This window comes from Lithobates pipiens, unplaced genomic scaffold (assembly GCF_037356315.1).
Source record: "Lithobates pipiens isolate NorthernLeopardFrog02 unplaced genomic scaffold, aLitPip1_a1.2 Scaffold_13, whole genome shotgun sequence".
NCBI classification, from domain to species: Eukaryota; Metazoa; Chordata; class Amphibia; order Anura; family Ranidae; genus Lithobates; species Lithobates pipiens.
Window position 1 is genome coordinate 180,413,341 of NW_027507718.1, and position 16,093 is coordinate 180,429,433.

A 16,093-nucleotide genomic window follows, 5' to 3' on the forward strand; every position below is an offset into this window, starting at 1 on the left:
TGCTTTCACACGGAGGCGATGCGCTGGCAGGATCTTAAAAAAAAAAAAGTCCTGCAAGCAGCACGTTTGGAGTGGTGTATACCGCTCCTCCACCACTCCTGCCCATTGATATAAATGGGCACCACTGCCGAAGCGCATGCAAAGCGCTTTGGCAGCAGTGCTTCATGGGCGCATTTAACCTCTTCCTTGGCCGCTAGCTGGGTTATATGTGCCCCACTAGCAGCCAAATAGCTCCGCTCAAATGATGGTAAAGAGCCGCTAAAACTTGCGTTTTACCATCAACGTCTGCCCGCTCCAGTGTGAAAGCGGCCTTCATAAGTGATACAGAAAATTTCTTACATTTAAACATTTATTAAACAAAACAAACCTCCAATCAGTGTATGTATGATTTAGATTAAAAAAAACAAAAAACCTATATATTTAAAAAAAACAGGTAGTCAAAACTTTTGGATGAAAAAAAAAAAATGGGCTAACTTTACTGTTTTTATTTTATTTTTATTTTTTAAATAGTGTATTTTTTTCCCAAAAAAATGCATTGGAAAGACCTCTGTGCAAATGCCGTGTGACATAAAATATTGCAACAACCGCTATTTTATTCCCTAGGATCTCTGCTAAAAATATATATATAATTTTTGGGGGGTCTAAGTGATTTTCTGGCAGAAAATACAGGATTTTTACTTGTAAGCAACAAGTGTCAGAAAAGATTTAGTCTTTAAATGGTTAAACTGAGAACTCTACACACTGAGATGACTTCATTCAAGTGTAAACATTGTATCTTTCTGTTCTTTTCTTGGCAGCCTGCCCAGAGAGGAGGAAAGGGTTTCGATGACTCAGGCAACTTACACTGACTTCTATACAGAAGTCATTTCAAAGTCCCGCTGTAGTTCTAAATCTGTAGTTCTAAATCGGCTTTTTATCAGCACAATCGGCCGATGCCGATTATTTAAAAAATGGCAAATATCGGCCGATATATCGGTCGACCTCTATAACAAACTAGATAAAACGTGTGCTATCAGTTCAATGTTTTTCAGCATTAGGGGTCGTGTCGAAAAGCTGCTGTTAAGTGTTTGCTGCCATTTTTATTTTTGTCATTGTCATGAACAGTTTATAGCTGGTTTTCAAGAATTCAGTATGCATCTTTCACTGCTACCGTGGGACTAGATGAATTCTGATGTTTTTGTTTGGTGTATGGCTTCATGAACTATGCTTACAGCTTTGACATTGAAATTCTGTGTACACTAGTTTGGGTTTTGACTGCACTGTTCTCTGTCATAATGGAACAATATTATGGTTGCATTCTGCCCAGTTTTTAATGACAAACATTTATTCATGTGTGTTGTATAAATATGCCTTATCTATAGCTACAGCATCTTTTTATGTTTAAGCTGTTGTAAAGTACACGTTTACATATCTTATTTTTGTGATTTTTGTTTTAAGCATTTACCCTTCAAATGACCAGGAGAACACTACAAGCCTCATCCCTGCTGCACACAACACAGGAGGTTCACTGCCTGACCTAACAAATATCCACTTCCCGTCTCCACTACCAATTCCGTTAGATCCTGAGGAGTCTACGTTCCCAGCTCTGACAAACTCTAACAGTACAGGCAATCTAACAACAAATTTAACTCACTTTACCACTGCCAGTCCAGGTAAGCATAATTCAATATATATAGATCTGACCTGTTTTGCATTTTACATATCACATATCTTTATTTTATAATACAGGACACAACCTGTATTCGTAGACCATGGATTACATGCAGACTACTTTTTAGGTGATTGAACACTGACAAAAACTATGCTATTGCTGACCCTAGGGGCACGCTTATGTAACCCTGACCACATAGACTTTTTTTTTTAGCTAGTGTCCTTTAGGTCAATGTTTCTTAACTCCAGTCCTCAAGTACCCCCAACAGGTGATGTTTTTAGGCTTTCCATTATTTTGCACAGGTGATTTGATCAGTTTCACTACCTTTAGTAACTACCACAGCCGTTTTATCTGAGGGAAATCCTGAAAATATGACCTGTTGGGTACTTGAGGACTGGAGTTGAGAAACATTGCTTTAGGTTATAGACCTCTTCTCCTTTTTGAAGGTCCCCCCCCCCTTTTTAGCATCTGACACTTCTTTAAAATTCTGACAGCTTATTGCTATGGGACTATCTTGCAGTTTCCGTATTGGTAACCCTTGTCTATCTTGGAGGCCAGACCCCTACACCTCTAGGGTTAGCCAGCCTGTAATATTTGGATTGTGCACAGGATCCTGTGTTAGGTGCTCACCTTGGTGCCTTAGGGTGCCTATGGCACCGAGAGCCCTCTTCTGTGGGTTTGCCCACTGTGATGGGTGCATTTTGATCCAGCGTAGATGCAGCGTAGATGAGGAAAGACAGGGTTTTTACTGCATCTGTGTGATTTTCCAGACTCTAAGGACCCCTTCAGGATTAAGCCCCAAGGTCAGGGGTAAAGCCTGGGGGGGGGGGATGCATACACTGTAGTGGAAACTGCATAGAATTTTTGCGGCCCTGCGTTTTATGAGCCTTAAGTTATGGCTTCTCTGCAAATGTTTCCACTTTAAACACACTGATGCAGTGCAGACTTTTTTTTACCTAGCAGCATCTGATTCTGCACAGCCAAAACAAGCCCCTTTGGGCAGTAATATGGGCCACATAAGTAAAAAAAAACCTGCTGTTAATGCACAAATTGAATATGCGCTATATATATATATATATATATATATATATATATATAGGTATTGACCTAATTCTGAAATTCACTCTTAAACATTTTACTGTTTTTGTGGAAAAGGAAATTAAGAATAATTGGACTTTTCTAGTAATTGACACTATTTCAGGCCTTAATAAATACATTATAGATCCTGTTAAGGTGGTTTTCTTTTAAGGATAGTCTAAAGCCCTCTCTTTGCACTGTATACTGTTGGCTATTGGGCTAAACCGATAACACGATCCGGTCTTTGTGGACCTTGTTCTTTTGAAAAATAACTGAAGCTTTTAACCTTATTGTTTTGTGTGGATCCTCTAGAGCAGGGGTGGGCAACCCCCCGCATGAGTGCCACAAGTGTCATGTAAAGCCTCTCTTGCCGGCAACAAACCCCCTTCCCCATCAGGAGGTCAGGACAAGGAAGTGTCAGTGAAACACAGCTTCTGCTGCACTAATGCATTCCGATCTCCTAATTCCCCATGCCGCAGCCGCACTGAGGGGGAGGCGCTGTGCCCTCGCACATTATACAGCATGGGAAACATTGGTTATATATCTTCACTAAAGCTGCAATCGCCCCTTGAAGTTCCATCCAGCTCTTGTGATGGGGAAGAGATTGGGTGCACTTGTGCTAGGGGGTGGACCCTGTTTCTAGGTGGAGGACTGTGATTTTGCCACTGCTAAAGCCAATCACCGTCCTGCTAGCTTCGCCCACCATCTGGTGGGAGATGACTGGTAGTGGAAACCAAGCAAATCTCAGAAGGTATTTCACGGTCATTGAGAGAACCACAATTGATGAGTTTGTGGAATTACTGTTGAGCTTCTGGGAACTTTGTTGAAATAGTTAGCTACCTGTTAGTTTTTTATTTGCTGCTGTTCTTCTACCACGCTGAGCATTTTAATTTTGTGTGGTAAGAACAGGTGGTAAACCTTTGCCACATCCTTATCTATATGTCATTTACCTTGCTGACTTTTTAAAATGACTTTATATTTTTTTTTTTTTGTACAAGCCCCTTGTTCTTTTTTTCATTTGTTCATTGAAAGGAATTGATGTACTCAGTGTGTGTGTGTGTGTGTGTGTGTGTGTATATATTTGTGTCAGCTCTGCGTCATTTACTACTACCAACCTCTGCATCACCTACGCCCAGCCCGTGAACTCTGTGTAACTTACTCCTGAACCTTTGCGTCACTACTGAAACCTTGCACCCTGCGTCTTTTTAATCCAAAGTTAATATTCAGTGCAATGAACATCACACCCAATTTTTGCTGTTGTGTGCTGCACTTTCTCAGCTGGGAGTGCCCAACTTATGACCTTGCACACATGCCTACTGCTTTCAGAAAATGCCCCTGACGTGTGTCCATTCAAGATGCTTGTATGTAACATCGCATACAAGGATCTGGGCTGGATGAGAAGGGTAAATCGTCAGGCATCAGTGTGTCAGGACAGGTAGCTATCTCATCTCTGTTTCCCTGCACCGCTCTGCATATCGCACATACCACAGATGAGAAAGGGGGAACAGCTGTAGGGCAGATGAGCAGGGGGTTACAGTGGTGGGGCACATGTGCAGGGGTTGGACAGATGAGCAGGGGGGGTTACAGTGGAGGGACAGATGAGCAGGGGGGGTTACAGTGATCTGAGGTTTGAAGGTACAGAAATTGTGGCTGATCTGAGGAGTGAAAGTGCAGGATGTTTTTCTTTAATTGTACATCGCTGGACACTGTGACACCCTAAACAGGAAGTTGCCTCCCTATATAACCTCTACCATACCGGGAGCATCTCCGTTTTTTTGCCAGTGTCTAAGTTGTTGGTCACGAGTGAAGATGTGCTGTGCTGAGCTCAACTGGAAATCCTTCCTGGGGCTAGCTATGCAGCCGGATCCATTCAAAGTATCTTTTAGGCCAAATTGAATTGTGCCTGGGCCTCGTATCAGAAGAAACGAGATTTTGCTTATAAACGCTTCTCTTTTTAGGGAGCTGGACCCCGGGATCCAGTACTTTTGGTATGAAGGCCATAAAGTTTTACTGGCGGGGTGCTATTACAGATACAGGATTGTGGGTTCCCCGAGGGTCCCCGGTTCCTGAAGGTTTCTTAATGGAACCAACCGTGAAGGGTGAAGATTGGGTCTGTTGGTTTTACCACAGAAGACCCTATGGCGGGAAAGCTAAGTGGCATTTTCTAAGAATTTTTTTTTTCTTTTCTTATGAAATGTCTCCTTTAACCACTTCCCGACCAGCGCACGACGATGTACGTCGACAGAATGGCACGGGCAGGCATATTGGCGTACATGTACGTCCAATATTCGTTGCCGCCGTGCCATCGGGAGCGCGCCGCCGGCGACGCGCTCCCGCGCTGGTCGGGATCCCCGTGAGTCCGGTCGCGGGACCCGCGGACTCGATCGCCGCGGGCATCCCCGCGATCGTCTCACGGAGCGGCCGAATGGAGGAAATGCTGTATAACAACATTTTCCCATTCTGCCTAGCAACTAGTGACGCTGATCTCTGCTCCATGTGATTGGAGCAGAGATCAGTGTACACTAAATGAAAGCCCAACCCCCCCACAGTTAGTAACACACCCCTAGGAACACTTAACCCCTACACTGCCACCCACTGGTTAACCCTTTCACTGCCAGTGTCATTTACACAGGAATCACTGCATTTATATAGCAGTGATTACTGTATAAATGACAATGGTCCCAAAAATGCTATAAAACTATCCCTATTTTGTAAACGCTATAACTTTTGCGCAAACCAATCAATAATCGCTTATTGCAATTTTTTTTACCAAAAATATGTAGAAGAATACGTATCGGCCTAAATTGAGGGAAAAAAATGTTTTTTTTATATATTTTTGGGGGATATTTATTATAACAAAAAGTAAAAAATAATGCGTTTTTTTCAAAATTGTCGCTCTATTTTTGTTTATAGCGCAAAAAATAAAAACCGCAGGGGTGATCAAATACCTCCAAAAGAAAGCTCTATTTGTGGGAAAAAAAGGACGTCAATTTTGTTTGGGAGCCACGTCGCACGACCGCGCAATTGTCAGTTAAAGCGACGCAGTGCCGAATCGCAAAAAGTGGTCTGGTCTTTGACCAGCAAATTGGTCCGGTCTGAAAGTGGTTAAAGTAAATGTTGTCATGCCTGTCACCACTGGGGGCTGTATGGAGCACATACCTTCTCATGCTTTGCTCAGAGATCACACTGTGTCACAGAAGCAGCAGACTTTTTTTTCCTCCGGCTAGCAGGCAGACTTCCGATAAGTTTGTGGGGGGGGGGGGGGTTTGCTTCCTCCAGACACCCCCACCTGGGCTGAACTCTTCCACTCTTCATAAGGCTGAGTATAGGGGTGAACTGAAAACTATCGGCAGTGCCATTTTCTTTCACTGCCCCTACTCAGCTCGGCTTCCAGGTCTCCTCCACGCCATCCCTGCCTCACTCAGAAGCCGATCCCGTCGCATCAGAAGCCCTTGCTGGCACGGGTAAACTTTTTTTGAAAGAGAAGGGGGGGGGCATGATGCAAGGTGGGGGTGGGGTTTGACACAGCGTTGGCGTCCTCCAACACGGGAGTGTGTTTTGAAAAAAACTCCATTTGTGCTGGCTGCAAAATTATCAGAGAGACATAGGAGCAAAGGGGAGCATGAAAGAGGTTTTGGTGACACAGGCATTCCTATTTGACACATTTGCTATTTGCATCAGGCTGAGCATTAATAGCAGTGACTGACTATTTCTCAAGCAGTGGATGTGATTTCTTCAGGTAGTACCTCTATTTTTTGCATAGGGCTAATTTCAGAAGGGGGGGGGGGGGTTGAAACGCCCCCAAAAAAGAGCTAAAGGGGTCTCCCTCAAGATCTGTAAAGCCTACTCATTTCTACAAATGGCATCCTCCCCTGTGAGAGAGTGACTGGTCAGAGTGAGCATCAGGGCCATGAAATGTTTTGCAGCTTTTTTCAACACTGCAGCCCCTGTTTATTTTACTAAAAAGATATTTTTTCCTCAGCAATAATAGATTTAAAAAAAAACAGTTTAGCAGCTTTAATCGCATCCCAGTGTGGGTCAAAATGCGACAGGTTCTCTTCCATTGCCCAAGACCCTCAAACTGAGGAACTAGGGGTGGGAGAAGACTAATTCCCTTGGGACCGTGGTGAGGCTGATGACTCCTCTTCTGAGGTGTCAAATGCGGGAGAATCGGCTGTTTCAATCTTAAGATTAATGGTGCATTTTCTTGCTGGATGGTCTGCTGCACATTTATCTAACCTTAACTGAGTGGGTTCGCTAAAGCCTCCTCAAGCTGTGCATGCCTTTCCTGTCCATTCATTGTTGGAAAAGCTTTTTTTTGTATCCGAGAGGATGACCCAGATAAGCATTATTTTCCCTCCTAAAAAGTTTTCACTCTTTATCCTATGGTGGAAGAAATTCACTAAGTAGGGTATACCAGCAATTAATGCTGTTATATCCTCTGTGAATAAGAGCTTGACTTGTCTGACAGACAATGCTCAAATGCTTAGGGATCCAAAGGATAAAACGTTGGAATTCCTATTAAAAAAAATAAATGAAAAAAAACAAAAACCTTTTCTGACAGATTGAGTGTCTCAGCCTACGCTCACAGTAATTGCTTAATCGTTGAGAGACCAGTTTAAACAGGTGTTCAAGGTTATCCTGCTCAGCAGGCCTAGACCTTGCGCCCTTCACTAAGCACCATGCAGAAGCTCCTGGCTAGTCTACCTTTTGCGGTGAAACATCCATTTGGGGATGTTTTGGATAATACAGCCAAAGAAATACTAGTGGAAAGAGTACCCTATTTGCCATTTAAGAAAAGGAGTAAATGTATTTTTGTTTTTAAAGCTCCTTCTGTGCCAGGGCCATCTGCCTCCAGGCAGTCATGACGCCTCCGCTGTCAGGTTCAAAAGGTAATCCTCAGGGTTAACCCCAAGGACAAAAGAGGTCTTGGCGCAGGAAACCTACAACATACTGAAGCCTCCTTATGAGGCTCGCTCAATAGGGGGAATTCTTCTGCAGTTCTCAAGGAACTGGCAGAAAGAGTGTCAAGAGGGGGGCTTCTTCAACAGCTCCAAGGTATAAACTGGTGTTCCAAGAGGTCCCGTCTCCTTGTTTTCTCAGATCAAACATTCCTAAGGATCCAGAGAAAAAAAGTCTCTCTCAAGCATTGGACCATCTTTTGCCAAAAAAGTGATCATGGTGGCCCCCATGTAAGAGCAGAGGTCGGCGTTTGGTTAAATCCAAATGGACATTCTGGATCTCAAAAAAATCTAAATTCATTTCCTGAATATAACCACTCTTTTTTCGCATGGAGTCAATCTGTCCTACAAGGAGGAGAACTTTTGGCATCAATCGACGTCAATGATGCATACCTTCCAAATGCCTATTTCTTCGCGCACTAGAAGTATCTAGTTTTCAAGGTGGAAAATCTTTGTTTTCAGTGTGTAGCTCTGCTTTAGCTAATGCACCTTGAGTGTTTACAAAAGTTCTGGCCCCTCTTCTAGCCATATTAAGGACCCAAGGTATAACGATTATGGTTAACCTGGACGTTCTTTTCTTGATATTCCAGTCGGTAGCCCGCTTAGACCAAAGTATGGTCACCAAATTCAACTACCTGGAATATCTAGGTTGGTTTCTCAGCCTAGGAGAAATCATCTTTAAAACCATAAAAAGGACTAAGATACATCGGTCTGATCATAGGTACACCCAGAAAAGGGTATTCTTGACCCAGGCAAAGATCAAAGCCATAAAGGAACTGATTTAGGTGGTAGAAGCAAGATGAATTCTTCTATTCAACTTTGCATGAGGTTGTTGGGAAAGATGGTGGCTTCATTCGAGGCCGTTCCTTATGCTCAGTTTCATTCGAGACTGCTGTAAAACATCCTATTGGCTTGGAACAAAGGGTTCAAGCTCTAGATTCCCAATGTGTCGGACTCCAACGGCCACATCACCCTGAAAGTTCCCGATCTTGTCTGATCTTGGAGGCTAAGCAGGGTCTGGCCTGGTTAGCACCCTGATGGACCACCTGGAAATATCAGGTACTGTAAACTGGGTACGCTGGAGCCTCAGTTTATGGTTAATATCCAAAAATCCGCAAAGGGAAAAATTCTTCCTTCAGTTACCACGGAAGTGGCCCAGATCAGAAAGTACCTTGCCCATTATCATTCTAGAAATTCAGGCAGAGCACTTGGTTCTGAGGGCCTGAATGTTCAGTTTACGGTATTCTGCCAGGATTCAACCCGACTATGCCACAGCAATGGCCTATATTAATCACCAAGGGGGGCACAAGAAGTTGTGCGGCCCAGACAAAGGTGAATCATATCCTGTCTTGGGCAGAAAACAATGTACTTTGCCTATCGGCAGTTTTCATTCTAGGAATAGAAAATTGGCAGGCGGACTACTTGAGTCGCCAGCAGTTCCCGGGAAAATGGTTCCGTCACCCCGATATCTTCCTGTCAATATGTCAAAGATGTGGGATCCCAGACACAGATCTGTTTGTCCAGGTTCAACAAAGAAATTGACAACCTTGTGTCAAAAACAAAGGATCCTCTAGCATGCGGAACAGATGCCTTGCTGTTCCTGTGGAATTGGTTTTCACTGATTTATGCATTCCCTCCTATTCTGCCTGTGTCCACGACTTCTTCGCAGGGTCAAGCAGAAAGGGAAGTTGGTGATTCTTGTGGCCTCCCAGCAGGGCCCAGGAAATCTTGGTATGCAGGGATCCTAAAGATGACAGTAGGGGACCCATGGACCCTACCACCACGGCCAGACCTTCTTTTGCAAGGTCCGGTATTCCATCCTACTTTACAAGCGCTAATTTTAACGGTTTGGCTATTGAGACCCACACTCTGAAGAAACGTGGGCTGTCAGGTTCAGTGGCTTCTATGTTGGTTAATGCAAGGGAGCGGGCCTCCATAATTATATATTATGGAGTCTGAGAAGCATGTGTCTCCTGGTTTGAAACCAGAGGTTGCACCCCAGGAAATAGTATAGAAGTAGAAGAAACCGCGCTAATCAACCCTGGGTGTTGGATAGACAGAGCCAGGCGGTGGGCTCAAAAGTATATATGTATAATTATAGGTTGCAGCCCCCCCACAAAAAGAAAATCCCCAATTAGGCTTTCTCCAACAATAAATACAACTTAACCACCGGGGTAACTGGCGCTACCTATTTAACACGGACGAATATTGATTCTCAATACTAAAAAGGATGTATCTTTAGAGAAAAAGTCAAAAAATGCCAGCAGGCCCAGTAAAAGCACCGACCTATTTCACAGCTAGTAGTTTTCATATATCCAATTACAACCAGATAAAGGAAATTGCTCTTTAACAGATGACAATGTAATCCTTTGGAACCCACTCACTTCAGTTCAGTCCAAGAAAAAATAACAAGCAACCTCTGCCAGAATCGTGTGCAGTCGCACAGGTTGACCTATTGCGACTTGAACACGACTGTGGCAAGTGTAATTATTTATAACCGTATTTAAAAACTCAATATAAATTCCCGAAAAAAGAATCATATATAAGTCCTGTAAAGAAAAAACTAAATGACAGAGAGTGATACTTGATGCGACTTTAACCTTAAAATCGCATCAGTGCTAAATTGTGATTATAACCAACAATCTATCAACTAAATAATAAATCTGATATGAAAATACAAAATTAAGATGCAAAATATGACACAGCCAATACCCAAAGTGAATCGCAAACGTGTAATAAAAATATTAAAATATAAAAAATAATAAATAAAAAATACACCTGTAAATAAAGATATATATATATATATAGAAAGTGAACCTCAAAATATAAAAATATAAAAATAAAATTAATAAAAATAAAAGTGATGATATAGTGTCCAATTGTCCAAAAAAATCTTCAATAGTGTAAATCCAGCATTGAATGTTCATAAAGTGACTTTAGTGCTTGTTGTGCAATCTTCAAAGTGACTTCCGTGCTCCCCCACAAGGTACCCCACTCACCAGAAGAATACACCCCTGCAGGGGTAATTCGCCTTTAAACCAAATCTGACGATATCCAGCTCCTTAGCCCATATGTTTTGTGATCATTCGTATTCCAGAAGGGAATTCCATTTATATCCTCATAAGAAAGAAATTATAATCTCCATAGTGTAATCCGTATATAAAAAAGCAATTTATTTCCACAAAAAGAATAAAAAACAAAATTCATAAAATGAAAATATGGAAACACAGTCCACCAAGAGATCTACTTTACATAGACTCCATGGGTTATTGATCCACTTCTCCGGTATCAATCCAGAAAAAAACAGGATAAAAAATATATATAATAAAAACAAACACAAACTATGGAAAACACGCTATTGACTCTGTCCCAGGAAAAACAAGCAAAAAAACAATCTCGAGTAAAAAGAATCGCTCCGAGCGATGTCCCGGGATTAGTTCTGTTCACCTAGACAGCTCCAATATTTGTAAGTCCCCTTAGGATAGAGCCCTTATAGCGCGAATTCCAGATAAACAGCGGGTACCGTTTGGTGGATACGCAGCGTGCGCTCCAACCACCGTAGGCGACCCGGAAATGACGTAGTAAGCGTAACTCCGTCGAACGCGTTTCGTCATTGACGTCTTCAGCGGCGGTGTCACGCTTCTACGTACTGCACATTACATAGAAAAATAAACAAACTAGTAGACACCTTATTGGTCATCCCCGTATCCAGCATCCAATCAGATACTGAAGGGCGAGACAGGTATCCGAGACTATTAAAAAACAACTCCCTCATGTTCGTCACATCCAGTCACAGACTGGAATGCGGGGAAGAACATCCGAAGTTCTAGAGAAAACGGCTAGACTATAAAAAATATATAAAAATATATAAAAAATATATCAAATAATTACTAGTATCTCTCACTTAAGAAATTAACCCGCAAGGGTGATCTATCCAATGGAGAACTTAAAAATAATTTATTTCTTTTTTACATAAATGACCTTAATGACCCTCTTTTGCATAATAACCTTATAAGGAATTAACCATTTACAAAGACCAAAATTAATGTCTAAATACATCCATCTATAAAATATGTCATTTCTAAAGCTAGGGTGGTTAAATACAATGAATCTTAACAGGAACTAGGGCATTAGACCAACACTAAAGAGACCTTTCTATTTTTTCCTTGCAATCCAGCTACTATCTACCCCAGGAAATAGGTCAAAGGTAGAATCCTTGACTTTCTGCAGATGGGGTGACAAATAAAGCTGGCCTTGAGTGCTTCCAAGGACAAGTCTCTCCTTTATCAGTATTATTTCAATGACCACTTGCTTTTCTTTCCTTGGTTCGTAACTTTATTCAGAGGCTAACGCTGCTTAATCCGCTGTTTGGTCACCCCTGAACCCTTGGGGCTTGAATTTAGTTTTTGCCAGCATTACAAAACAGCCTTTTTTTTGGACTGATACGACATATTCCCTTGGTCCCTTTTTGACATGGAAATTTTTTTTTCTGGTAACCTTATCTGCTGCAAGAAGGGTGTCAGAATTGGCAACTTTTTCTTGTAAAGAGCCATGTTATTGTTCACAAGGATAAGGCAGTATGGCGTCCTCATCCTAACTTTTTACCAAAGGTAGTATCAGGTTTTTATCTAAACCAGGATATTCTATCTTTTTTTTTTTTTTTTTTTTTCCCGGGAGCCTGTTCTATGGAAGAAAAATCACTACATTCTCTTGATGTGAGAGCAGTCTACTTAGACTGCTGCTCAGACTCGGAAAACTGATGTTTTGTTTGTATTGCCTGAAGGCCCAAAAAGAGGACAGGAGGCATGGGAATCAACTATTCTAAATGGATTTGACAAGTAATTGTTCTAGCTTATGGTTTAAAGAGAGTTTCTACCCTCTCAAATCAAAACACACTCCTCTAGGGCTGTTAGTGCTTCGCGGGCAGTGCATCACCAAGCCTCCATGGCTCAAATCTGCAAGGACGCAACTTGGTCTTCAATCCATACATTTAACAGATTCTATCAGGTGGATGCAAAAAGACATGAGGATGTCTCCTTTGGGCACAGTGTACTGCAGGCAGCAGTAGAAGTCCTCTGATCACATGGTGCCCTGCATTTGTTGTCTCCCTCCCCTCAGTTGGCATTTCTTTGGGACATCCCACATAGTAATTACTATGGCTCTGTGTCCCTTGATGTACGATTAAAAAGATTTTTATTTTATAACTGCTTACCTGTAAAATCCTTTAGTTTTGATTTACATCACGGGACACGGAGGTCCCGCCCCTCTTTCTAATATACACATGTATTGATTTGCTACAAAACTGAGATGCTCCCGGTATGGAAGGGGTTGTATAGGGAGGCAACTTCTTGTTTAGGGTGTGCCAGTGTCCAGCACCTGAAGGTGGACTATAACCACATAGTAATTACTATGGCTGTGTCCCGTGATGTACGTCAAAAGAAAAGGATTTTACAGGTAAGCTGTGCTTATTTGCTTTTTAAAAATTCCTTTTTGTGATTAAGAGTGTGAAGTTGACTTTTTTTTTTTTTTTTTTTTTTTTTTAAACTGACACTCAATTTCTTTTGAAACATTTTTCAGCACACTATTCTCAAAAGGTTGCCTACCCTAGAGACTGTAGTTTGCCAAGTCTATGGAATGTATCTTATCTCTTTCCATATGTGCAGGATTCTGTAGCTTAACGCTTGGTCAGCTGAAGCTGCTTGTAAGAGGCATCGTTTACACGTCTCCCTTGTAAGAGGAATCGCTTGATAAATTCATCAAGGAAGTCACTGAGGGAAAGGTACTCCTGCCCCATAAGAAAGAGCCTAAGTCTCATACTCCTACAGCTTCTACCTCTACTCAGTAAAAGGGTCTCCTTTGCTCTCCCCTAGCCAAAATTAAAATCCAGGGTTGATTTCCTTTTCTGGCACTTCTTGGATCTCAAGTTCAGAAGCCCTCCTCACAATGAAGGGGTGCCCCACTCCTTGGAGCAGGGGCACATTTATTGCCATTTGCACCAGTTATGATATGTCCAAGACCTGAGTCCAGTCTGTCATTTCAGAGGTACAAAAAGGAATACATCCAATCTGCAAACAGCTGAAAAATGGGAAGATTTACTGCCAGCTTTGCACCAACTTCAGTCAGAGGGGTGGTTGTACCAGATCCTGCAGAGACAGGGTTCAGATGTTTTTGTTTAAACTTTCACAGTCCCAAAACAAATAGGTCAATCCACCCCTTTCTGGACTTAAAATCTCTAAACAGATTTGTGTGCCAAAATTCCTTTCATACCCAATAAGTAAAAATAGACATTCCTCTCTGCAGGAGGAAGACACCTCTAATCACTCAGTACTCCCTATCCCACCTCAGACTAACCTGCTTCAGACCATACATGAAGAGATGCTTCTCTCATTTAAACAAGGTTTACAGGCTGACATATCCAGAAACGTGTCCACTTGTCCATTAAACCCCCAAGTTGAACACCTAGAGGAAAGGATTGACATTGTAGAAAACAAATTAGGAGAATGTACTGATGCATATAATACAATGGTGGATTGCTTCCAAGCACACTGATGATGTAACCTGAGCAATATTATACAATCTAATATATCCTATATAACTATTGCATTCATGTATTAACTTGCCCATCACTATATAAATTAGCTAGTCTGAGAGTCTCATAAGCACTGAGATATAACAAACGCATCCCCTTACTAAACAAAGTTACATTTATTTCCCAACAAAATAGGAATATATTAACCACTCGGCAACTGGGCACTTAAACCCCCCTCGTGACCAGACCAATTTTCAGCTTTCAGTGCTCTCACACGTTGAAGAACAATTACATTAAAATTATTATTTTTTTGTCCTTTTTTTTTCATATAAATAGAGCTTTCTTTTGGTGGTATTTGATCACCTCTGGGGTTTTTATTTTTTGTGCTATAAATGAAAAAAGACTGAAATTTTTGAAAAAGAAAACAAATTTTTCTCAGTTTCTGTGATAACATTTTGCAAATTATAAATTTGTCTTCATAAATTTTGGCCACAATTTATACTGCTACATATCTTTTGTAAAAATAACCCATATTAGTGGAGATTTGGTCTTTGTGAAAGTTGCAGAGTCTACAAGCTGTGGTGCAAATCTTAAAAAATTGGTCACACCTGAAGTACTGATGGCCTATCTAATTACTTGTGACCCGAACAAGCCAGGAGGTTTTTGATGTAATTTTTTATTCCACAAAATTGTCAATGTAATAGGTTATTTCTCTCACATGGCATGTGCATAGCACAAATGACACCCTAAAACAAATTCTGCTACTCATGAGTATGGCGATACCACACGTGTGGGACTTTTTCACAGCCTGGCCACATAGAAAGGCCCAACATGCAGGGAGCACCGTCGCATGTTTTAGGAGCATAAATTACACATCTAACTTCTTGACTACCTATTACACTTTTGAAGGCCCTAGAGCACCAGGACAATGACACCTAACACTGATGGCAGATGGTACTAATATGTGGCACTGATGTGTGCTGTAGGCCAAGGGACACGGCCAACACAGAATTTCCCTGATGCACGCCCGCCGTGGCACGCATTGGGGAAGTAAACATGAGGATGTCCTCCCGGCAATTGGAGTCAGCGCTGTAGCAGTCTTTCAGCTATAGCGCGGACGCCTAGTGATTAGGCCTAGTGGTTATCCAAACCTCTTCCCATTGCCTGCCCAACTCTATTTTTGGATTAATCACAGTATCTCTGGGGCTTTTCCTCAACAGGTTATATTATTGACTGTCTTGCCATAATTGGCCTCTGGGGGCAGTGTTCATGAATCGGCACTGTCCGACCTGGGTCAAATCTTGGTCTTCGATCTTCTGTGTCTCAACTCGTCAATTATCTCTGCCAGTCAGGTTCTCTTTGAAGTTCGCAAGTAGAGCAGATAATCAGGAGTTCTCAGACAGCTCAGAGTCAGTATTGTCCGGCGCTTTGATCGCTTGCAGAGCAGCTAATCGGGAAATCTCATTGATGGCTCAGAGTCTGTATTGTCATATTCTCTTAGAGGCTTAATTAGCTTCAGCCTTTTAAAACCACGGAGGCCTGGCTGATTTGGGGAATAGGAAACAGATGTATAAATGTGCCAAAAATGACGTTTGACCACGTCGACTTCCAGCATAAAACCGCTTTGTGCCTAAAGGCCACTTATCACCCTTCTTTAGACACGGCTCCTGTTGAACAGTCCATACATGTCTTAACACGTGTCACTTCCCAACCTGTGTTTCTGAAACAGTACCTATGGAACAGTCCTTAACTGTTTTACTGTGTTGTGGTTTTTCCACATGTGCGTCAGAAACGGCTCCTATGGAACAGTTCATAAGGGTCTTGCTGCGTTGTGCTTCCCCACACGTGCCACTTTGTTACCGGTGACACACCAAC

At 42.0% G+C, this 16,093-nt stretch overlaps 1 protein-coding gene across 4 annotated transcripts in view; it reads left to right on the forward strand.

The window, feature by feature from the left end:
• CRTC1 (CREB regulated transcription coactivator 1) overlaps nucleotides 1-16,093 on the forward strand; it is a 286,165-nt gene that overhangs the window by 159,348 nt on the left and 110,724 nt on the right. For all 4 annotated transcript variants that reach the window (XM_077475938.1, XM_077475939.1, XM_077475940.1 and 1 more), the window contains one exon: nucleotides 1,438-1,652. In XM_077475938.1, coding sequence (XP_077332064.1) covers nucleotides 1,438-1,652 — 215 coding nt within the window. The remainder of the gene's footprint in view (nucleotides 1-1,437; nucleotides 1,653-16,093) is intronic.